General features: G+C 40.4%; 1 protein-coding gene across 9 annotated transcripts in view; it reads left to right on the forward strand.

The window, feature by feature from the left end:
- The window catches only part of PPP1R12A (protein phosphatase 1 regulatory subunit 12A), a 227,127-nt gene that overhangs the window by 179,954 nt on the left and 21,381 nt on the right, over positions 1–25,792 (forward strand). For all 9 annotated transcript variants that reach the window (XM_075012396.1, XM_075012414.1, XM_075012338.1 and 6 more), the window contains 5 exons: positions 5,512–5,602; positions 7,799–7,996; positions 8,479–8,650; positions 10,490–10,608; positions 12,226–12,291. In XM_075012396.1, coding sequence (XP_074868497.1) covers positions 5,512–5,602; positions 7,799–7,996; positions 8,479–8,650; positions 10,490–10,608; positions 12,226–12,291 — 646 coding nt within the window. The remainder of the gene's footprint in view (positions 1–5,511; positions 5,603–7,798; positions 7,997–8,478; positions 8,651–10,489; positions 10,609–12,225; positions 12,292–25,792) is intronic.

Raw genomic sequence — 25,792 nt, forward strand, 5'->3', positions numbered from 1 at the left:
CCCATTAGCATAATAAAACACCTCCACAAGAAAGAATAATTCTTCCAGACATAGCTCTGTCCGCACTGTTGCGTTTGAATTAGTGTAATTTAAGTTGCTCGAGGAATGGCTTATTCATACCCATAAACTATAGTGTAGACAAGCCCTAAGTGTTTATCTAAATATGTAATCACATGCTACTTTCACTTTGGAAAATAAAAGCATTAGAGGAATTCAAAAATCAAGCTGTATAGTTACAGGTGTAACATAATTGATGTTTAGCATTTACAAAAGGTGGATTTGCTACACCAGAAGAGATCAAATGACAGATGTGCTAAATTTAGGACAAAAAGCAGTCAAGTAGCACTTTAAAGACTAGCAAAATAGTTTATTAGGTGAGCTTTCGTGGGACAGACAAGTGGGTCTGTCCCACGAAAGCTCACCTAATAAACTATATTGCTAGTCTTTAAAGTGCTACTTGACTGCTTTTTGTTTTGATAGTGTATAGACTAGCACGGCTTACTCTAAATTTAGGACAGTTTTTCATCTCTTTCCCACTGTAACATTGGAGGCATCTTGGGGAATGATGTGGCTCGCTAGCGATTTTGCTAGTAGCCACTGCTTTGCATGTGCATTTTTCGTAAAGTAGCATGGTTGCTGCTGGCCAAGTGTCTGTCACATAAAATTCATAAAAATAAATGCAAGCAATGTAAAACGAGTAGCAGTATTCCTTCCAGCAATATCAGAACAGTTCGAATTTTAAGCTGTTAGTGTAGCTGTTGGAAGTCTATTATGAACTGACAAGAGCAAGGAAGTTCAGAATTAAGGCTGTCACTTTATTATTCACTCACTAATGTGTGTTGGTATTGCACATATATTACAAAAAATCACAATATTCAGTGTTACATTGCTGCAATTGGACTGAAGTTGGTTTTTTATTCAGAAGGTTTTGAGGAACGTAGATCAGAAGGTTTTGAGGAAAGTAGAACTATTTTAAATGAAAATTGTTGATTGTTTCTGTAGTACATAGTATATTGAATATTAATGGTAATTACTTAGTTCATACTAATAGTTGACTAGTTCAGTAAGTGACTTAGTTCATATTGTCATGTGTCTGCAAATCTTACTCGGAAAAATAAACCCACTCAGAACTATTTCAGTGACTAAACAGTGCATTTTGGTGCAAGCTGAAGTGAAAGTGTTCCTCTCTAACTAATTTTTTAAAAAGATAGATAGCGTGTATTTTTGTCCAACTCTCTTCTACTTCCTTCTCAAAGAAATCTTAATGTAATTTTAATCTGTCACACGTTTTTTTTTTTCACACAATTATCAGCCTCAGAAGGATTCTAGTTGTGTGGTAGGTTTTCCATTATAGGCATATTAGCGCTAACAAATACTAGTATAGTAATTGCAGAGCTTTGTGTGGATTAGAAATTTGACAGAGGACGATATATTGGTATAATTATACTTGTATAACTCTCCATTTGAACACTTCTGGTGAGGTGTAAGAATAGCTTTTTTTCTGGTTTCGTTTAACTACTTTCAAAGTGACAAACAGCTTCAAAATAGTTTTGATTGTGATGTGCAAAGGATTAAAATCCAATCCAGTAATATCTGTGTATGTTGTGCCGTACAAGAGCAGTTTCACAAAGCTAAAAACAGTTATGGGCCTGATCAGCTGGATGAAAATTAAAAAAAAAAAAAGTCAACAATAATTGGCAGTTGTTTGAGAACATTTTACGAGATGATCAAAAATCCACAGTTTTAAAAGAAGGTTATGCTTGTTTTAAAAAACAAAAACAGCCACCATGGTACACCAGCCTGAGGTGGAAAAGTGGTGTGGAAGAAGTTATGAAATAGTGTGTTCGTGTATGTGTATGAAAATTGATGGAAAGAGAAGCTGAAAGCTGTTAATATAAACTGGGCACTAAGAATTTTTTAAAAAATAGGTAAGAAAATTAAAATCAAAAACATCTGCTAGCCATAGATTTTCTCTCCAATAGTTATTTAATTATTTTAGGAACAAAAAGAATGCTGACAGTAGTGCTTTAAGAGATGGAAATGGTAGAACTGTCAGTAATATTATAAAAAAGTCAGAAACGTTCCATAGATAATTCTGTTCTATATTTAGGAAAAAGCCAGATGCTGTATTCATATTGTGATGAGGAAATGCTTTCTGTTCCAACGGTAATTCAGAAGGGCGTTAAAAAGGAGCTAGCAAAGTTAGATATTTTTAAATCGGTAGGTGGGATGACTTGCTTCCAAGTGTTCTAAAAGAGTAGTCCAGCAAGATCTCTGGACGTTTAATGCTGACTTTCAGTAATTCTTGGAACATTGGGGAAGTTCCCGAGGACTGTTGTACCAATCCTATAAGAAAGTACATAGGGTAACCCAAATAATTATAGGTCAGCCAATCTGGCATTGCTTCCGGGAAGAATAATGGATGGCTGATACAAAATTTGTTCAATTAGAGGAGGTTAATGTAGTTAATGCCGATCAGCTTGGGTTTATGGAAATACATCTTGTCAAACTTTCTTACTTTTTACATGACATTAAAAATTTAGTTGTTAAAAGTGAGGGTTAATGTAGTGCACATAGACATCTGTATGGTGTTGCTTGAAACCTCATAATGTTCTCAGTTAAGAAATTAGATGCAAAATCAACCTGGCAAAGATTAAGTGAACTTAAAAATAGGCTGCTAGGTTTCAAAATAGAATTGTAAAAGGGAAATCAAATAGTGTGTTTCAGTCCACAATTTGAAATAGTACTTAACATCTAGCATAGAAGCAGTTTAACACTTTGAAAATCTTATTAGCTTATTCTTCTAACCAGGGGGATGTCCAAAGCAGAGCATGGCAAGATAAGAGCTTTTTAAGGTGATATGTCATAGGTACACTGGAGGTGGTGGAGGGTGGTGGGGATTAAAATGTTGACTAATATTAAAATCCTAGTGAAGATAGAGCATTTCGGACTCTTTACTCACTAAAACTCAGTGTAAACCCTAGTTTCCTTGGTACAGTGGGCTCCTACCATTCAACACGTTAAAAGGAACTGCCCAGGTTTGTCTATATTATGGCAAATTAGTATTTTCATTTTAATCTGTCAGTAGCTGAGAAGTAGAATATGAATGATAATCCACTATTAGTTTGTGCAGTTTTTTTTAAAGATAGAACATCTTCTGAATCATGTTGTTAAATAATTTTCGTATTTTCAGATTGACTAAGAGCTGTTTTTAATTTTGTCATGTATTCCTTACCAACGAAGCTAATAAAATGTAAGCCATACTTTTTGTACACAATGTCAAAAATCAGAGGGTTGCCATGTTAGTCTGGATCTGTAGCAGCAGCGAAGGGTCCTGTGGCACCTTATAGACTAACAGAAAAGTTTAGAGCATGAGCTTTCGTGAGTTTCGTGACCAGCATCTGAAGAAGTGAGTTAACTCACGAAAGCTCATGCTCTAAACTTTTCTGTTAGTCTATAAGGTGCCACAGGACCCTTCGTTGCTGCTAATGTCAAAAATGTGATAGCATCTTAAGCCACTATTGTAAAAGATTGGTAAACTGGCTAATATTGGGACCCAGAGTGGTTCAGGATTGCACACTTTGTTGTCTTCAGACTTTGAATGCTGTATGTATCATTTGTGACTAGAACTCGCTTTCAGGATCTTAATGTTTGGTTGCTTTTTTGCTGCTTCTCCCCCTCCCCAACTTTGTTATTCTACAGATGCTAAAATGTACTTGATACTTAAATAACTATCAGAATTAAACAGCAAAGAACTGGTTTATTATCTTGTAATAACAAAGCAGAAGTTCCATTGAGAATCTTAATGGATCATTATAGCTTGATAGATAATTAAGTAAGGAGCAAATTTTCACTCCACAGCTGAGGTTTCATTTGTAGTTGAACTGGTGCTGCCCTGTTGCACAAAGGAGGCAGGAAGATACTTGTAGCAGGGGAGGGATGGAGAGATGGTAAACCCTGGACCTGCTTCATCCATGTAGCAAAACACAGGTCAGCACAAGGACCCAGAGAGTGGCAGGGAGGAAATGGCTTCAGACATTTTGGCACCTCTTTTTTGTGCAGTGATTGAAGCTTTGGCCAGTTTCTCAGACAAGCTGGAGCAGCGTTTGATGTCAGATATTTGTCCTGAGCTGCTTACACTACTTTGAGCTGAACAGCACAGACGTCTCTCTGTACATCGGAAATATTCTTTTAGGGCCCTTGTGATGACCTTAGAACTCTTTTACACAGTCAGAGCTAGTAAAAAGTAGCAAGAAGCATCCATAAATTGGGTCCCACCTATGTGCAGGGTTCCTTGTATGATAATGCCCGGTGGGCTGTACATAGACAGGCTAAGGGAAAGGAGGGGGTGGGATTTAAGTATCTGCTTCTATATAGATTGTCCTGTCCTCTTTTGCAGGGTGTGAAAGCCATATAAGACCCTGGTCACACAGGTACATTGTACACTGGGCTCAAGATTTGTCCATCTCTGAGAAAGTTGAAGCCTCAAAGGCAGACATTCGTTTTGTGGATTTAGAATAGAACATTCAATTGACATGTGAAACAGAATCTCTCATGAAAATAAATCAGAAATCTTTATTCTCTTCCCCCTACAGCTATAAAGAGGACTGCTAGTTTTAGATATGATCTTGTAAGACTACTTGGGAGCTTCGACTGTCATGGATTTTTGGGGAGGTTAACTAGTCATGAGGCCAAGTATTAAGTTTTAATGTTTTGTTCCACGTTTCAAAATGGCTAAAATCTATTACTTAGTAGCTCACTGTTCTCGATGTTGGTATGATTTTTGCGTTTACAGAATGACTGACTGCAAACCTGTAATAATGAAAAGTGACAATGTTTCACTGTTACATTCAGAGTAGACTAAAGTTAGGGGAACAGTAATCATATCCAAAATAGATTTGCCTAGTGACAGTGCTACCTAATCAGAGCTAAGTATGGTTTGTCTCTGAAAAATTTCCAAATGCATTTATGGAGTACTCTCTTGCTCTGTGTTTTTAATAGTCTGAGACAATAGATGGCATAGTAGGGCATTCCTCTAATATTCATATTCTTTACATTAGGCATATAAAATGCATGTTAAAGCACAATAGTCTCTCATACATTTCTATACACTAAATCTCTGAGGAACTCCACACTTGTTTTGGCCGACTGGTAGAGTATCAAAATAGTTTCAGAAAGTGGTATTGAGAGAAAATGGCAAAATGAGTTTGTCAGAAAGAAAATTGACTAGCAAGGATACAGTCTAGTTCAGTAATGTATTCTCGTCGTATAATTTGGCGTAATACTCAACAGCCAGTTAATCTGTAACATTTGTTTATAGTGCAAGTTCTGTATTTCTTGCATTTCAAACACAGATGTATGTATATAATTACTTTATGTAGAATTTAGTTTTGGTTTTCTCATAAGTACCTTGTGATATCATTGAAAAGCACTGCAAATGTTCATTTATTTAACCATTTACTGTTTGTGAAAAAAATAGTGGTTAAATATTATTTTAATTTCACTCTTTAGATCATACCTCACTCCTGTTCGGGATGAAGAGTCTGAGTCCCAAAGAAAAGCTAGATCCAGGCAAGCAAGACAGTCCAGAAGATCCACACAGGTACAAATTTTTGTTCTCTTTTCATTTAGGAGCACACAAATTGATGCCAAACTCTGCAGTAACATAACTTTCACAGTAAAACTTCAAATACAGTGACTGTGGTCCTCAATGTAAACTCAGTACATATCAACAGATAAAATAATCCACACTGCAAACAACAATACCTGTCCAGATTTTAAACCTCTTCCTCCGAAAATGTCTGAAAGGGAGGATGGACATTCCAGTGTCCCCTCAAGGTTAACAGACCCAGAGTAGTAAACTGGGAGGGAAAGCAAACAGAGGTTCTCACAGTATCTTCCTGAAACCAACTTCCTGCTATACAGCAAGGTAGCTCCAGCTATGAATCTAAGCTGTGACAATAAAATATGCCTGGGTAGTTGGATGCCAAGGTACTTAGCCCAACAGTTTGAATTCCAGAAGGATACTTACTGGTAACCATTACATTGTCTGAAACACAGTGTGGTGAGCTCCAGGCTTGAAATTCTATTTAAGAAGCAAGCCTGTCACATTGCATTTGCTTCAGTTCCTGAATGTCCTTTGACTGAGGTAACAGGCCTGGATATCTGTGATGTGGTTCACATTCAAGAGAAAAGTTCAGGCTAATCTGTCTAGAGGTATGGGGTGAAGGGAACGGACAGTGCTGTTTGAACGTACAGGACCAACCAAAGATCTAAGAATGCTTTGAAGTTTTGTGTATATCTTTTACAAATAATAGTTACACACTCTGATTTTGGTGCTGACACACTTTGCTACCACTCTCAGCTATTTTTCTCAAGCCAACAGCATTATTTGTCATGCGTAGATTTGAGCGGTAGCCAATTACAATTCATTTAATCCGTAAAATGTTTTAGTCCCTACCATAGTTGTTCCAATGCACTAATAATGCCAAATGTGAAAGAAACAGAAATGAGAATTCTCCATGTATTGAGTATGTTGTAACCCACATCCTCTTGCTTAACTCTTCCAGTATCCTCAAATGTACATAGATATTGGAGGAAAACAAATAGGTGTGGTACCCCAACATGCGTGTCCTCAAGACAGAGGATCAAGTGTCCACTACTACCATCTGAATCCCCTCAAAAAGATAGCAGTAGAAAGACCAAAAAATGACTCCATCCATCTCTCTTGGTCTGCTGACAGACTGAAATAATTCAGCAAGGCTGCATTAATATAATGCAAGGGTAGGAAGAAATAATCATCACACTCTCTAATCTAAAACAAAACGTGTAATCAGAGTGACTAATGTCAAGGGAATCTGAAAATTGATGAAATTACTGGAGCTCCCCAACCGCAAGTGTGTTCATGCCGTTCCTTGGCAAAGAGATTATTGACCAAGATTATTTTTTGCAAGAGATGGTTTCTTGAGACGAGTCTGCACAACAGTTGACACAATATCTGCTGTAGAGGAAAGGTTGACAATCAGTGCTGGACACCATAGGTCTCAGAAGGCTAGCTGTGTTTGCTTGTTTTTTGTGAAATCATAGGTACAGCTCATATATGCTAATTCCACCTCGGGGGAGAGGGGGCATGATGGGTAAGCATGAGAAATTCACTAAGTCAGTGTTTGAAACTTACGAGACTTGGGATTTTTTTGAGATGTTCTCTTTCCATAACAGTAGACAAAATAAAAGGAAAATTCTTAAGGATAAATTTCACCCTTTTAGGTAAGCAGAAACCTCTGTGAGGTGACGAAAGTGTATTAAGTGTTCCAAGCATGATTTTTTTTTTTTTCCCAGATGTTCTGAGGACTCATAACTTCAGTTATAGTCAGTGCAGTGGGTGAAGGCTCCACACCTCTTAAATTCAAGCCCTGTGATTTGGTCAGCAGTCAATATGAATACTGCTGCATTTTCATAAACTTTTTATAATACTAATATTTGTAATACAGTGGGAAAGATCTAGAGTGGGATTTTCAAAAAAAAAAAAAAAAACCACTTCGTGATTTTAGGAGTGTCATGTCTCATTGAAAATCATATTACAGAAGCAGACGTTTTTTATTTGTACTTTAGCAGGCACATAATGTGAGTACAGAACGAAGAGTTAAGTTTTAATAATTGCAAAATGCAAGAAAAACACTCCCAGGTTAAAAGCTTTAAAACTATTATATGAGTTTATAGACCAGCCATCAATAATAGTAAAAACTGTGAAAAAAACTTATTGAAATTTTTGCTTTTTCCTTGTTTTTTTTCCCTCTAGGGTGTGACCCTAACTGATCTTCAAGAAGCTGAAAAAACTATAGGAAGAAGTCGCCCTACACGAACCAGAGAACAAGAGAACGAAGATAAGGAGAAGGAGGAGAAGGAAAAGCAAGACAAAGAAAAACAAGAGGAAAAGAAGGAATCAGAAACTAAAGAAGATGACTATCGACAAAAATATTCCAGAACTCTTGAAGAGGTATCTCATGCCCTTCCTTTTAAGCGGTGTAACTGGCATAAATTTTAATTTTTGTTTGGTAGTACTAAAATAATAGGCTTAAGTTTTCTTTACTTAGGCCACGTCTACACAAGGAGATGAACTCAATTTTAGATATGCAAATCCAGTTACGAGACTTGCATAGCTGAAGTTGACATAACTAAAATCAGTTTTTGCTGCCATCCCTACAGCAAGAAGTTGACAGGAGAAACTCTCCCATTGACTGACTTCCCTTACTACTTGTGACTGCCAGGAGTACCAGGGTCAATGGCAGCACTCTGACAAGTGCGATCCCACTGGGCATGCTAAATTGAAACCCAGAAGATCGACAGCCTACATGTTGATCTTCCGATAAGTGTAGACATACCCTCATTTAAATGTCTATCAATTTCTTATATCATAGGTATTTTTATCTATGTCCTTAATTCTTTGGAAATTGATTCTTACTCTTTTCTGCTGGACAGACTTATAATCGTTATCGGCCAGCTTCAACTACAGCTCCAACTACTTCGACATCCTCTTCACTTTCCACCTCCACTAGTTCTCTTTCTACTTCAAGTCAGCTAAACAGACCAAACAGCCTTATAGGTATAACTTCTGCTTATCCGAGGAGTGGAGCAAAAGAAAATGAGAGAGGTAGGAGGACTATATGTTTTGACCTTTCTTTTCTTATTTATTAAAGATCTTTTGTCTCTATAGAAGGTGTTAAACCGCATGTGTTATGAGAAGGGATTTCTTAATTCCACTTTAAACATTGCTTCTTCCTAGGTTCTTAGCTTTTGAAGTAGTCACTAGCAACTGTCTCCAAGTGGTGACTCCTAATACATAATATATACTTCCCTCTATTTGTGAAATGATTCTGAATTTGAATTGTTTCCGTAGTAGTATGTTGCAATTCTAGAGGCTTGTTCTTGATGGCAGATTCTAAACTGAAACATGAGGAGGATTCTTGCACACAGCGGTTACATTGCTATTTTGTGATGGAGTTTGGTGTGAAGAAAAAAATGCTGTTCAAGAAAGCCAAAATTAAAGCAAAGGGGTGCAATTCACCTAAAATATTTCTTCCTCCTCCTGCCCTCTCCCCCCACACTTCATCCTTGGTTCACCTTCTAAGAGCTCCATTTTAAACTGAAGACTGGGAGCACAAATATAAGTTAGTGTAGTACTTACTACAGTGTTTACACATGGCTCTGTATGATTTGTTGTGCTGATAGAAGTAAACAGATTAAAAACACATTGGAGGAGGTATATGTTTGTGCAACCCTGATTAATTTTTATTTTGAACATATCGTTGAAAGCATGTGGGAGGTGAAAAGTCAGAATTCAGTAAAGCCAATGCTGAACTAAATTTTTCCACCAGAGAAGAAAGAAATCTTTACTATAGGGGTTTCCCACCTTTTTTCATTGGTGGCCACAGGGCAATTTTTTGTGTTGGTGGGTGGGGGGCAAACACAAAATAGCCCCAAACCACTCCCCCACCCTTGGCTTAAATCCCTCACAGCACCAAACCACACTGCCCCACCCCCAGGCTTAGACACCTGCCCACCCCCCGCTGCCTCAAACCACTCCTAGACCCCTGCTTTAAACCCCCCACAGTTCCAATCCACCTCCAGCCTAAGACCCCCACCACATTCCCAAACTGCCCTTCTGCCCTCAGCCTGAAACCCCTCACAGCCCCAAACTGTTCCCTGCCCTACCCCCAGGCTTAACCTCCCTCGCAGCCCCAAACCACTCTGCTGCCAGCCCCACATCCCAGGCAGGGCCCTGCCCCTGAGGCCAGCATTGACTCAGTGCTCCGAGTGCCAAGGCTCTCCCACTGGCCCTGCATCCCAGCCGGGGCTCAGTGCTCTGGATGTTGGGTCTCTGTCTCCCCCCTGCCCCACCCCCCCAGGACAAACCCCATGAAAGCTGGTCGCACCACAGCAGCAGACCCTGTGGGCCCAGTAAAGGCTCTGTGGGCCGCCTGTTGGACACCCCTTGCCTTAGTACAATCTTAATAAAATCCAGGAAATTTCAGTACATTGTCCTAAAATAAAAGATTTTTTTTAAATGAAAAGTTAAATGAATTGCACTGTATTCTTGATTCTGTACTAAAGAAATATTTCTGTGACGAAGTGTGGCCTAGTTGTTTTTTATTATGTCCCTATAATAAAGTACACCAATGTTGTAAAGCTTGAATCTTAGCACAAACATCTAGATCGTTGTCAGAAGTCTTACTATTGTATTAAAATATTTTCATTTGGAAGCTGAGGTAGAATGTAACAGAAAACAAATGAGATATGCAATTCTTACCAGACCACTTTACTGGAATTTACAGCATATTATACAGCTGTGCTCTTAGCAGAGGTCTGTTACCACATAATTTGTAAAACTGGCTACTAAATTTCTAGCTCCAGCATCTAATAGTAAAATGTCAATTGTATATCACAGATTATCATAGGATTTGTCATACTTTAAATATTTTATTCTCAACAGAAGGCCGGAAAAAAGAAGAAGAAAAGGAAGAAGATAAATCACAGTCAAAATCAATAAGAGAAAGGCGTCGTCCAAGAGAAAAACGAAGATCTACAGGCGTTTCCTTTTGGACTCAGGATGTGAGAAACTGCTAAAACAGCTGTAACATGTTTCTGTTTCACAACATTTAGAACTTATATTAAACGTTGCATTAAAATAATGGGGAATAGCTTAAAGTTTTATATGTTTTACCACTGTTCTTTCTGGAAAACCTAAGAGATGCATCATCATGAGATTGATTCAGCTATGCATGTACTAGAGAGTTCTTCCAAAAATAGTTGCAGTCTTGCTTGTAACATGTTTTTTTCTGTATGTAAAGTGTTAGTGTATTGAGGTAGCATGGATACTTGAGGTCTGTATTGTCTGGGGTTTCTTTCCAGGCCATTTAGACTTTAATGCGTAGAATTAGATGGCCAATACTTATGACATTATTCCTGTAAAGGTAGCTATTGAGTTTGCATGAGTGGCCACAGAAGTTGTTAAACCCCTAGGCCAGGAGTGCCAAACTCCCAGCCCATAGGCCATCTACAGCACAAGCACTTCCCCAATCTGGCCTGTGAAATACTTCTAAAAAATTCTTTAATGAGGCCCATGCAGCTGCCTGCCTTGGAGGGGGCAGGCGGTGCATAGGGACTTGCCCATGCACATAGGCTCCAGCGTCCATATCATTCCAGCCACAGAGGACACTGCTTGGTCACAATGCAAAGAGCTCTGGTCAGAGAGCCACTTGCGCTAACATGTTTCTGCAGCCAGTGGACCAGAGCCAAAGGGTTTTGTTTTCAGTTGCCCCAGGCAGGGGCTGGGGGATTCCACTAGGAGGACATGGCTGGGGCTTTCCACAATTTAAAAAAAAGCCCAATTATCAGGAGGCTTGTGATCAGATCAGGAGAGTTGGCATCACTGATATCTAGTAAGTTGCACAAAATGAATTAATAGTTTCACAGCTTACCCCTATGTATGGGACGGCTCCGCGTACACCTCCCCCCTTCCCCGGGCCACAGGGATATGACAGCAGAGCAGACAAAAGCCATTCCAGCCCTGCTGTGCTGCTGCTGGTGGCAGCAGGGGTCCCCAGTGGGTTTTAAATCACCCAGGAGCAGTAGGTAGTGCCAGAAGGAGCCAGCAGGCAGGTTGAGGGGAAATGCATAGACACCCTCACTTTCCCGGAGCCCTGCCAAGGGGGGGTGCCTGCTGATCCACTAGGGGGATTTGAGGACTGGCAATGATACTCAGGTAAATTAAGTTTGAGACCCCTGCCCTACGCCCGTGATGCTTTAAGTGACTTTTGCTGATATATTTGGTTATTGCAGATGTATATAGAACAACAAGCTAACAGGTTGTGCATTCGTGGTCCAACACCTTTGGGACCTGAGTGAGGGAATTTGCCAGACAAGTGGAGGTCAGGCCTCCAGGCTTACCTGGAGGGCCGCCATCCTGCTGGCTAGGCTCCCCTCCTTGCTGCCACCCACTTCTTGCCCCTATAGTATCATGATCAGTATGCACTGTTGTGGATAGACATTAGGTTGCTGTGAATCGGTGGTGTCTTTTTTGCACCACTGAGCAATGTAAGTGACATCAACATAAACAGTAATGTAGAACAGTCCACTCATGAATTCTGATCTCCAAAACATAAAATATTTAGGAATTCCCAACAGCATTTTTAAGTTTACTATTTTTATTACTATTATTTTCTCCAGGGTGATGAAAATGAACAGGAACACCAGTCTGATTCAGAAGAAGGAACAAATAGAAAAGAAACTGAGGTACTTGTTGGGTATTGTTAATTCAGCTGTGATCTCTTGAAGCAGATTTTGTTATGTTGTTTTAAAATTCTTTCTTTCAGTTATAAGAACACATCTTGTTGGGGTATAAATACCTCTTACGAGTACTTTCTAATTCATAGCTTGTTGGTATGTTTCAGTACCAGTTCCTTTACCGGGGGTGTGTGTGTGTGTGTGTGTGTGTGTGTGTAAAAATGTCTTCTAGTCTATAAATGAACTAGAGGCTTTAATGATAGATTTTAAAATATTTTATTGGTTGTTTGCTCAGTAGAGCCTCTCCTTTTCTTGCGTCCTGGGTGTAGGTAACTAGAATTTGCTGTATTCATATGATTTCTAACTGACGATTAGGCCAGTGTGACAGTATCTTAGTTGTGGGAGTTATTTCTGCCTTGTCAACACCCTTAGCTTCATCTCTTCCGTTTTTCTGGAAACATAATGTGCTGTGACTAATGCTGCACTAACTTTGAGTCTTCTACATTTTTCTCAAAAAAATACCTAAACTGGAGGTTACTAATAATTTTGATAATAGCACAGGGAAGGTTCACTGGAGAGCACAATCTATTTGAATTATTCGTAATAGAAATGAGTTTCTATAAACACCCAGTGCAAGATTATTAGCCTTCAAGAAACTATAGTCAGGGAAATTAATGCATTCTTCTTGCAAGGGGTGAAAGCTTCAGCATCTCTAATGAGTATGGGTGGAAGGAGCTGTCACATCTTAAAGTGTGCTATGTTATGGCACAAAAGGCTACATTTGTGTTGACTGAAACATTGAAGTAACGCACTGGGAAATAAGGCTCCATCTTATTTTAGTCCCCCAGTTCTCTAATTTTCCCTCTTGTGTTTGTATAAGTCTCATTACCCATTGCTCAACCAATTTGGTTAAATGATTCATTCTGTCCTCTCTTTTTGCTGCTCTTGTGTCTTTTCTACAAGCCTAATGGATTGTGTGTTCATATTTCCTTTGTTCATCAGTCTCCAGTGCAAATTCTTTTTTGCCCTCAGATCTGTAATTATTCTTTCTTCTTGCTACAATGTACGTTACTTAGTCCATCAGTATTTCTTTCTGTGGAATTGTATTTCAATATGTGATTGTGGTAATTTCAAATGTATTACATGAATGTAAAACTAAAGTAATACAGCAGTAAATCAAGCCCCAAATTAGGAAGCACTTTTTAAGAAACTTTAAGTGGGCTGGCAACTAAACATTTTTTCTTAAATCGGTTGATGAAGGCAAGTGTGTTAGATTCAGAAAGTTGGAGGCAGAGTGGATGGAAGCTTGAGAGATTTCATTAACAAACTTCTCAAATAAAGTTTCATGCTCTACTATTACTAAATATTGTCCAGAACCTCATTTTTACCCAGGACTAGACTAGCTGAACAGCACACTCATTGTCCATCAAAGAAGTACTTCTTACCTTTTCCAAACATTGATACCTCCAGCTGAATCACTTCAGCAGTGCATGGAATAGAGTAGCCAGGTACAGTAAGCAAACTGAGAAATAGACACCTGCATGAAGAGAATCTAGACAAGGGAAGAGAATAATACTTTTTAAGAAAGAAAAATGAGTATATGATATGAGCCAGGACAATAAAAGCTATTTGCACTGGAAACTATATTACTTGTCAGAGGCAGACCTAAGGTGCTGTGTCCAGAAAAGCAGATTCCAGCATCAGAGTTTCACAAAAACTAGTCTTCTTGCTGAATGGAGGAAAATGTTCATCATAGTTCAATTATAGTTTAGATGCTAACATGCTGCATTACTCTTTCATTTAGATTTGTGGATAGCTTAATAATTTAATTCCTTGTAGGCTGGGAATTTCCCTGCAACATTTTAGCTAGGAATTGAATTGTTTTGGAACACTTAAGCATAATTTTAGGACTCAAGTAATTTTAAAGCTTTAAACCAAGGGTAGCCAACACAGGCCCACGAGCCAGAATTGGGGCAACAGAGCTTTTTCATCTGGCCCATGGAGCTGGCAGCAGCACCATTTTGAAAGCTGGCCGTAGGGCAAGTGGTTGGCATCCTGTGGCTCCAGAGCTGCACGTGGCTGTTTAAGGAGCTATTTGTGGCTCTGGACACTGCTGTCGCTGACTCCTCCTCCTCCAGCTCCTTGGCCTGCCGCTCTCCAATAATGGAATTCAGTTTAATTGGTTTAACATCCAGCAGGGTGGCGGGAGGGCTCTGGCCATTAAATCAGTTAAATTGAGTTTCATTATTTTAGCACAGCAGGGTAGGGAGCTGTCCACACTTCAGATGGGGTGAAGGCAGTAGGGGGGCTGTGGGGAGCTGCACAGCTGCACTGAGGAGACGGCAGTGGCCACAGAGAAGGAGCAGTGGAAGCACATGGAGTTCCTGTGTGAGGTGGTGGGTGGTTTGGGTCTAAAAGGGGTTAAGCCTGGGAGTGGGGAGGGTGGTTTGGGGCTGAGAAGGGTTAAGCTTGAGGATGGGTGGAGGGCAGGTTTGAGGCTTTTTTTGTTCTGCCCTCAGAAATATAAAAAATTGCCATGTGGCCCCTGATGAAAAAAGGGAGGCTACCCCACTTTAAACGTATAAAGCTATGACACTGAAACTTATCATTTAACATGGGACCATCTTTAGAATTCTGACCTGTCTCTAGCTATGGGATATTTGACTTTGAATGTTCATAATGTTAACATTATTTAAACTGTTTTCTTCAAACATGACTTTTGTGAATGCTGTATACTGAGCTGTAGGTAAGGGTTGTATAAATATTCCAGCTGCTATTATTGTATACTGTATTTTGATTAATAATTGACAAACATAGTTTAAGGAATATGCATGAGAATTGTTAGAAGAGTTAAGGTTGATTTAGAAGCTTACCTCTCATTTTCTGGTCTGACTTCTCACTTCTAACACCTTTAGCATATCTTTTTTTGTATAAAAAGAGTAGAAGCCAAGGGAAAAATTGAGGCTTCATTCTTGTATTCTGTAGCCACAGAATTTGCTGCATATTCAATGGCCTATCAAAGAAGCATCCAGTCCTTCATTTTTAAATTAACAGTACAGAGCAACATTTTCAAATATAATCAAAGCTGATGTGGTCTGATGCAAGCAGAAGTTCTGCAGAGTTCAGGTCCATTTTATAGAGAATACATTGGGTTTGGGATGTTATTGCTCTGACCTTGTAAAAGTACTTTTAATTTGCATCTTGTCAAACCATAATTCCATGTCTTATATTTGTTTTAAAATATTGTGCAGATTTGGCTGCTTTTTTTCCTTACCTCAGTTCCCAGCATTTCCACTGCTGTTGTGGGCTAACAATCCTGACAGTCTTTTAGAATTAAATCCCTCTGTAAGGCTAAGCAGTCTTTAAGTCTCGTGTTCTTCCAGTTAAATACCAAGCCATTCTATTAACAATATGTTGTCACATTTTAATCTGAAATCTTAAAACTAAGGCTACGTCTACACTAGAAGCATCTGTTGACAGTAACATCTGTTGACAGAGTTCATCTACACACAAAAGCAGATCAACAGAGCAATCCGTGCTGTTAGCAGAGAGCTACCAGACTGCCCTGGCCTCTGTCAAAAGAATGGCTGACTGGAAGCTCTGCAGACAGGGCTGTCCAGTGAACCAGAAGCCATTTCTGTTGACAGAAGTGTCTACACAGGCACTCTGACAAAATTCTGTTAACAGAAGTGTTATTCCTCACATTTTGGAGGGATAACACTGTTGGGACAAATCCAGAGTTCTGTTGAGGCTCTGCCGCCAGAACACTTTCTGTGTAGATGCTTCCTGAGTTATGTTGACAGAAGGCCCCTTTTGATTTGTGACCCTTAAAATGACGACTTTTGACCATCTCTAAGAAATTAGATTAGAAAATGTTTTGAATAGTGACTTTCAATTGATTATGCAGTCTATTCCTCAATTCTATAATAAGAAGTGAAATCTCTGTTTTCTTTCAGATGGTTCTAAATACTGCACATTCTGTGAAATAATCGTATACACTTTACTGTGTGATGTTTAGAGAGAAGGAGAATGTTTCCCGCTTCCCTTCTTGTTTGGGGAGGGGATAGCTCAGCGGTTTGAGCATTGGCCTGCTAAACCCAGGACTGTGAGCTCAATCCTTGAGGGGGCCAAGTACATTTAAAAAAAAAAAAAGGAGGGGGGGATGGTGCTTGGTCCTTCCAAGAGGGCAGGGGACTGGATTGGATGACCTACCAAGGTCCTTTCCAGCTCTATGAGATGTGTATCTCCATATATATGTTGCAATTGCAAAAACTTACTGCCCAAGCACAGCATTTACTAACTCACTCTTTACTTCAGTGGTTAAGGCCCTACCAAGTTAGCAGTCATGAAAATCACATCATGGGCTATGAAATCTGGTCATCTTTTAGTGCTTCCGTAATCCCATTCTACAGGGGGAGAGGGGCATGCTCACCACATGCACTGGTGCCAAAAGTTTTTCCTGTAGCAGTATCCATAGGGGAGCCACTCTGGCAATTCCATGTCATAGTATAAGGGGTGAGAAATACTCCCCACACCCTCATTTATTTCAGTCCTGGAAACTTTTGCTGCTTTGTGCTAACACTGCTAATGTTGTCCTGCCTTATGCCCCTCTTTTCTTGTAAAACAGTTATAGTTTATGGTTATCGCTTGGTAGCTAGTATAAGTTAGTTAGTAGTTGGTCCTGAGTGGGAAGGGGCATGCTGTGTTCCCGAAACTTTAAATCATGCAACCACTATATGTGTTCTATGCCCATCAGAGATCCTCATATCAGCTGCCTGCTTTGTCTGGGAGACAGACCTGTTAGCGATGGGTGTCATATTTTTAAGTTTAAATGCAGGATGATAAGAGAGAGGGATGTTGGACTCTGAGCACTCCTTATACAATCTGTGCTGACATTGGCACTGTCCTCCAGCTGGCATTAGTCTCCCTCCCCAGCTCCCTCCAAGAAGATTGAGACACTTGGGAGGGGAAGATCTTGCACCTCCCATATTGGGAAGTGAAGGGCAGGAGGAGAGCTTCAACACATGTTGGGTGGCTCAGTCTCTCCAGCGGGGAGTCAGGCACCAGCTCAGGCCAAACAGTCTTGCCCACTCCTAGCCAGATCTGATACTCTGGACACTGAGAGCCTGCACCAGATAGGACCATCAACACCTGAGGCTCTGCAGACAGCACAGGATAGCCTAGTGTTGTCAGTGGTTCCCTGTTATCAGGGAAAACTCATGTTAGAGCCTATGCACAAGTTGGAGTGCAGTTTGGTGTATTGGCATATGTCTGTCTGTTGAGGCATGTATCCACCCTTCCTCTCACCTCGATGCAGATTGAGAGACCACTCTGAGGACCCTGGCTGCTGCTTACTCTCCCATTGGCAGCAGACGTCGAGATAGCCCTTCAAACCAGCAGTTCTCTCTGGATTGATGTATTCCTGTTCAAGATCATGGCTCCTCTTGGTCTGCTGGCTCCCTTTAGTCCTTGGCCAGGGACTCATCCCACTCTGAACAATCTGTCACGCATCACTCGGTGAGAGGTCCTAGTTTGACCACTTCCTGGTCCTAGGACATAGTCCGTTTGCCCTTCCTCTTGGACCAGTGGTTGCTTGACCTGGAAAATGTTGTCACTATCCCTCCAGCAGGTCTTACCTCATTGTGATGGTAAATCAGAGCGACGAATGCCATGTTCAGTGTTCCACTCTTCCTGCCAAATAGTTGTCAGACACCTCAGACTCCAGCGGAGAGGTGCCTCTGGGAGGTCTTCAAGCCCCAGGGACGGTCCCCGAAAGAAACCTCATTGTACATTTACATTAAAGAGCTAAGGGCAGTACTACCCCAACAAGGCAGACCACCAGCCATGTTAACCCTTATACTTATGGGGCAAATAGAAATTCAGAACACATTTATGGAAACATTTAACTAGTGTTTGGTGTAATTTATTGATTTTCCTATTTATTTTACATATTTGTCAGAAAATAATCATTTGAGATAATGAAATTTTCTGTTACTCCCTTAAGTGGTGCTGCTGTTACTTTTATTGTCTGGTAAAGTTACAAGCCACAGATAGAAGATGGCAGTTATAGGGTTCTGAGAGCCTTGGCAGTAACTCAAGAATTTAAACTGGAGGAGCGGTCAAGAACAAGTTTTATAAATGCTACAAAGAAAATCGAAATGCAGTTTAGACAAAATGGTTTCTGGCATGAAATTTGTAAGGAACCTGATGAATTAGATATTTTTCAGCTTCAGAGATTTTTTGAAAAGCTGCTTATAATAAGTCCTCAGTCTGCGCTTTGATGTTCCACATACAGAACTGCTTTTCACAAGTTGGCTGATCATTCAAGTCTATTTTTTTAAAAAAAGACAAACAACAGTAACCATTTATAACTTTTAGGTCATCGTAATATAATTTTATTTCAGCTCCTCTTTGCTTGGACCCAGGATTTCCCAATACAGCCTATAAATTGAAATGTCTGGCTACTTAAAGGAAATCAGTGCTTTCACAAGGAAGATAAACTTAGACCCACACAAAACAATTAAGATAAGTTGCTGAATAAATTTTGAAAGAAAAATTGTCTACAAATTGTTCTGCAGTATGTCAATTTGGAAAAATTAAAGGTCATTGAAACCCTATGTTTAATCACATTTTACCACTACTCTTCACTGCTCTCTGTACTTATCTCCTCAGTTGGTCTCCCTTTGTAGTCTCAATTTCAAGATGAATTTTATTACAGATAAACTCATTTCCAGCAGCACTGGGACCAGGAGGTGGCTGGATAGTCAAATATGCTGGATAATAGAGAGGTATACATAGCAATGCATAACACTAAAGTAGAACAAGATTAGATATTAAGGAACAAACAAAATTGTGTGCAGAATACTTTATTTACCAACAACAGTAGTATTGTACACTTTAAACTTATACTGTATTTATTTGTTAATTGTACGATGCTACAAGTTGATTCCTAGTAACTTCTTTTATTCTAAGTGTCAGGTTCTAGGAACCCTTATTTTATATTAATTTCAGTGCTGGGTGGCGGGGAGAGAAAAAGGGGTCAGGAAACAGTGCTGCTTATAAGTTAGGGCACACTGAATATAGGCACAGCCATTTTCCTCACTGGTGAATCAGATCTAGTTTTTGTAAATAGAAACCAGGGAAATAGAGAAGAATTTAATCCAAGTGGAATATTTGTCATATCACTAAAACAGAAATCTTTTTTTACAATTGGATTTCAATGAGGAAGATGACAAAATAATTTAACTAATACTAGAAATTACTTCAGTAAGATTGCTGATTTTGGTTAAATGCATTCATCACATATGATGATCTTTAATGAAATATTACTTTTTAATTCCTGGAGGGTTGGCAACCCTCTACTTCAGCAGTTAAGTTCCCATAAACACTGATTTTTAAATGTCTTTTCCAGAGCAATACCACCAAACAGCTCATGTTATTGCCACCAAATATGCCTAAATGACAGTTTGTAGCCATCTGCCGTAGGGGAAGTATTCTCTCCATCGGGGAGTCAGGCACCAGCTCAGGCCAAACAGTCTTGCCCACTCCTAGCCAGATCTGATACTCTGGACACTGAGAGCCTGCACCAGATAGGACCATCGACACCTGAGGCTCTGCAGTGATCTGTTGCTTTACTGTATTCAGAGTCTTCAGCAATTAGTCTGTTCCGTATCTTTTTACTAATTAGATTGTACTTCTGAATTTAATTTGGTCTAGTAAAATGGAATTCATGACTTATTGTTTAGCCGTTGATCAAAAGTAATGCTCAAAAACTGGAATGTTAGAACCTGATTTGCTAGAAGCAGAATGTTGGCCAGGACACTTTACAAAGATTAAAGGCCTCATGGAACTGCCAAATCTCATGATGATATTGGAAGTCTGATGTTGAGTGCTCTTTTTAAAAGTTTTCATTTCACAAGTCATTGCCCATCTTGCATTACTTTCAGCGAAATTGAAGCCAGGTTCCTCTCATTAACATGACTGTTTCCCAGAGCTTTTGCGTATAGAAATAAGGCTACTTTTTCCTCAGTTGATCAGTCCTCATTCCTTCCTGTGCCATGAGCAGTCAGAAACAGTGAGGGACCTGTGAATAACTGAGGAATCCAGGGAATGCTGGAGGGCAGACTGTAAGAAGAACAAGATGATAATGAAGGACAAACATGGATTATGTGAGGGACAGGGGTCAGTGTGCAAGAGAAGGCACAGGAGAGTGGTGAAAGCTTTGGGGAAAATACGGGAGACAGCCAGAGAGAGAAGGAGAGACAGGTCTATCACCTCTGAGGTTATGAGTAAGGCTAAAATTTAGTCAAAAAGTCATGGAATATGACTTACAGAAACCTCCATGGCATTTTTGCTTCAGCTCTGGGATGGTGGAACAGGACCTGTCAGCTGGTGGGACTTCCCTCCACCCTGCCTCTATGCTCCTGGGCATTGGTGGCATCCCCACAGCTCCCAGTGATGACAGACAGATGTTATGGCTCAAAGCTTCTGCCAGTAGCAGCAGGCACCCTGTAATTTTAAGCTACTGTGGGGGGCAGGGGACCCCTGGAGCTCCAAGCAGCAGAGGATGCTGGACCCTCCTCCTTCCCCATTTTGCCATAGTTACTTTTAATACAAGTCAGGGACAGATTGCCTGCTTTTGTGTATTTTTGGTTATTGCTTGTGACCTCTTCATATTTAACAGCAACAAAAGTTTATCCTTAATCTGGAAGGAAAGACAGATCATCTACCACTCACTCTTTCAGGCTTTTTTTTGTATTTTTCTCATGCAAACTGAAGATAAGGGTAGTTGTAGACTCATGGACTTGAAGGTCAGAGGGTATTATCATGATCGAATAGTCAGACCTCCTGCACGTTGCAGGGTATAGAACCTTATGCACTCCTGAAATAGATTCCTAATCTTTCTGGCTCAGTTACTGAAATCCTCAACTTGTGATTTTAGAGACTTCAAGTTACAGAGAATTAACTGTTTGTTAGTTTAAACCTCTAAGGCCGTGTCTACACTAGCCCCAAACTTCGAAATGGTCACGCAAATGGCCATTTCGAAGTTTACTAATGAAGCGCTGAAATGCATATTCAGTGCTTCATTAGCATGCGGGCAGCCACAGCACTTCGAAGTAGGCGGGGTCCTTTCAAAAAGAAGCCCCGTTGGGATGAGCCGCGTGGCGGCGAGCCACGTCAATTTCGAAGTGCCGCAGCCGCCCGCATGATAATGAAGTGCTGAATATGCATTTCAGTGCTTCATTAGTAAACTTCGAAATGGCCATTTATATGGCCATTTCGAAGTTTGGGGCTAGTGTAGACGTAGCCTAAGTGACCCATGCCCCATGCTGCAGAAGAAGCTAAAAAACTCCTTGGGCCTCATCCAGTTTGCCTGGGAAGAAAATTCCTTCCTGACTCCAGATATGGTGATCATTTAGACCTTAAACCTGTGGACAAGACACACCAGTTAGATACTACAGAGAATTCTTTCCCAGGTAACTCAGAGCCCTTTCTGACTAGTGTCCTGTGTCCAGCAGTTGGGGATTTTTGCTGCTAGCAGTAGTCAACGGGCCATATGCCATCATAACTTTGAAAGTACAGATGTAATTTTTTTTTTAAGTCTGATGATGTTTAAGTCCACGCCAGAGTGATTAATCCGGTATAAGCACCAGAATAGAATGTCATTTTTGAGTACTGTCATATTTTTTGAAAGCTTGATATTTCTAATAGTAATAAATGTCACTATGGCTATGTCTACACTAGCACACTACGTCGAAGTAGCCTATTTCAAAGTAAGAACATTGAAAGGAGCTGTCCTGGAAGGAAATGTGGAGCATCCACACACACAAGCACTCTCCGCCGAAATAAGGGACCAGCAAAGCCTGTGGACGGGGTCACAGGCTGGACTAGCCTTTCTGGGGCAAGAGCAAGCCACTCCCTTAAAGGGCCCCTCCCAGACACACTTGGCCTGCACAGCGCGAAGTCCACAGAGCCGACAACTGGTTGCAGACCCCATGCACACAGCATGGACCCCCAGCTGCAGCAGCAGCAGCAGCCAGAAGCCCTGGGCTAAGGGCTGCTGCAGGCGGCGACCATAGAGCCCTGCAGGGGCTGGACAGAGCGTCTCTCAGTCCCTCAGCTGATGGCCGCCATGGAGGACCCTGCTATTTTGATGTAGTGGCGCGGATCGTCTACACATGCCCTACTTCGACATTCAACGTCGAAGTAGGGCGCTATTCCCATCTTCAGATAGGAATAGTGGTTTCGATGTCTCGCTGCCGAACGTCAGTTTCAGCATCGAAATAGTGTGTGATGTATGCTATTTCGACGTTTCACCAGCTACTTCAAAGTAGCTGGCTAGTGTAGTTGCACCCCATATGTTTAAATCCCGCCCTCGCTGCCTCCAAAGATAGACACGTAATGTAGATTTAATACTGGGCTCCAGTCTTACTTTTTTCAGCTTTCAAATCATCTTTCTGTAGTTGTTTTATAGAAGTGGTTCAGTAATAAGTGATTAGTGCTTTTACATCCCCATTGTACGTTCATTTTTGATAATTGTTCTAAGTGTCAACAAGAGTTTAGACTTCTGTGGTGAATTCAATACATATTTTCATTTGATTCTGCAAGTTTTCTTCTTTTTGCATTATTGATACGGCCCGTGGTTGTCTGAATGGTGTTTCAGGACAAGCATTATTACTGCTTGCATAAATAGAGAAAAAAATGAAGCCAGGTAACTAACAGTGTACAAACTATCATAGAAATTTTATGGATAAAATTAAGCATCAGGATGTTAGGAATAATTTAAAAATGGATAGAAAATAAGACAAAGAATATCTTACTTCCCCTATATAAAATTATGGTACACCCACATCTTGAGTACTGCGTGCAGATGTGGTCTCCTCACCTCAAAAAAGATATATTGGCGTTAGAAAAGGTTCAGAAAAGGGCAACTAAAATGATTAAGGGTTTGGAACGGGTCCCATATGAGGAGAGGCTAGAGAGACTGGGACTTTTCAGTCTAGAAAAGAGGAGACTGAGGGGCAATATGATAGGTATATAAAATCATGAATGGTGTGGAGAAAGTGAATACAGAAAAGTTATTTACTTGTTCCCATAATATAAGAACTAGAGGACACCAAATGAAATAAATGGGTAGCAGGTTCAAAACTAATAAAAGAAAGTTTTTCTTCACACAGCGCACAGTCAACCTGTGGGACTCCTTACCAGAGGATGCTGTGAAGGCAAGGACTCTAACAGAGTTTAAAAAAGAGCTCGATAAATATTTGGAGGTTAGGTCCATAGATGGCTATTAGCAAGGGGTAAGGTGTGATGACTAGCCTTTTGTTGAAGGCGGGAGATGGATGGCAGGAGACAAACGCTTGATCATTGTCTTTGGTTCACCTCCTCTGGGGCACCTGGCATTGGCTGGTGTCGGCAGACAGGATAGTGGGCTAGATGGACCTTTGGTCTGAGCCAATATGGCCGTTCTTATGTTCTTATGGTTCAGTTCTGTGAATTCATTGGGAAGACAGACTGACAACTGAAAATTTGCAATAGAATTCAAGAACTCTGATGTGATGTGGATGTTCACCAGTGTTCCCTCTAAGCTTTTCTATCCATGTTCTGAGTAAAATTTTATGGGTACCAAGGCATTTGCAAATGTGCACTTCCAGTAGCAACACAAATCCTAGTTGTGAGAACTCTGCTAATCAGCTGGTTGACATTTGAATTTCTGCCAAGTGGTCACACAATCACACAGCTTACAGTAAATACACATGTTTACAGATCCCTATGTTGGAAACATTTTTCCAGAAGTTACTATATGCAGAACTCTTTGAAAAATCTTCTGAATGCTTCAGATGCATCTTCCTGAGCTTCCACTTCACTGCATGTCTAGAAATTCCAGTGTTCAGAGAGTTAATATTATCTCTAGCAGTATTTATTAAATGCAAAATATTTTTGTTTGGGATAGCGGAACTTTGAAAGGGAGCAAATCCTAAGGATTACTACTATAAAGGCAACAACAACAATCTCTTCCTGGTCTGAAGGTGGGTGGGATATGTAGTCAGAAACAGCACAGGGAATGCACTTCCCCAGAAGTAAGGAAGAGGGTAAGCCTGAGAAGTGTTACCTCCTCTTTGTGTGAATGGGTGTGTTGTACCTGGCTCAGAGAAAAGGATGCTCTGCCCTCAGGGGTGATGCTAGAGTGCGCCATTCCTGAAGATGTGAGAACCTGACCTCTCCTTTTCCTCTGGATTCTTTCCTCTTGTTGGTGGGCTGGGGAGAAAGGGTAAGAACTGATTTTTCCTCCATGCTGCTCTCTGAACAATTGACATCTTTCCCCAGGCTTCAGGAGCCTCTTGCCTTGTCAGGTGCCCTTCTCTTGACCTGTAGTTGTAGACTGGGGACTGTGGGGACTGTTTCCAGTATGCAGTGCGTCTTACTGAGGATTTGAGATCAGGAGCGAATTTTTTCTTATTGGGCCAAATTGGCACAGAGCAGATGAGTTTTTAGTTTGTTTTGGTTTTGCTTTCTTCACAGATATTGTGGAAGAGCAGTTGGGATAAGGAGCAGAATTTGGAACTCTAATAATAAGATATAATGTTGTGTGGGGGGATAGTTTGTTGCATCTGTGGTCAGTGTAGATAATAGCAGGAATGTGCAAAGTGGGGTGTATCATGATTGGTTGTGGGGGCTCAGGCTCATCCATCTCATTAAAAATGTTGAAATATGTTACTGTTTTTATGTAAGTGCATTCACATTTATATACTGATTAATAAAGTTTTTACATTCTAAACATTTATTTTCTTACATATGCCAAAAGGGTGGGGTGTTTTTTTTTTCTTCATATGAACATAACCAAAATTTCCACTGTTTAGATTACATTAGACGGGTTGGGAGAGCCCTGCTAATTGCAGGAGGAAAAGTGGAGCCTGATGTAAAAAGTTTGCTCACCGTGGCTAACAGGACCAGCTCCCAGACATGGAATACTAGAATTCTTTGCAGATCTTTTTCCCCCTCCCACTTTTCATACCCTTTACAGCTCCCTTGCTGGGGCAGAGCATTCCAAGAGAGCTGAGTCCTGGGAAAAGGCTGCAGGGTCAGCTCTGAGATATTGGTTATGCAGAGAGCCCTGCAACTTCATTGGACCTAGTTAAACGCCTGGTATTTAAGATGGCTAGTCGTTTTCCACTTTCACCGAGTGTTAATAAAGTTGCAGCTCATTTAAAAAGAATTCCAGCGTCTTGTGCAGCACGATTGAAAATCTGACTCAAAGTAGAGCCTTCAAACGGGATGAGTGGTAGCTTAATTTCACACCCACTGAAACTTATGGGAGTATTACTGTTGAATTTAGTAAGAGTAAAATTATGTCAATGTCACTGTTGAATATCCTACCTGTAATGAAGAAACTTAGAAGGGAAGAATTAAAATGAGATGTTTGGATTTTTTTTGCTCCTTTTGCTGCTTGCAGGACAAATCAATCCAGCCCTTTCCATACACCTGCAGAATTGTTGTGGTGTTTGTTTTT

The sequence above is a fragment of the Carettochelys insculpta genome, chromosome 1, assembly GCF_033958435.1.
Source record: "Carettochelys insculpta isolate YL-2023 chromosome 1, ASM3395843v1, whole genome shotgun sequence".
NCBI lineage: Eukaryota > Metazoa > Chordata > Testudines > Carettochelyidae > Carettochelys > Carettochelys insculpta.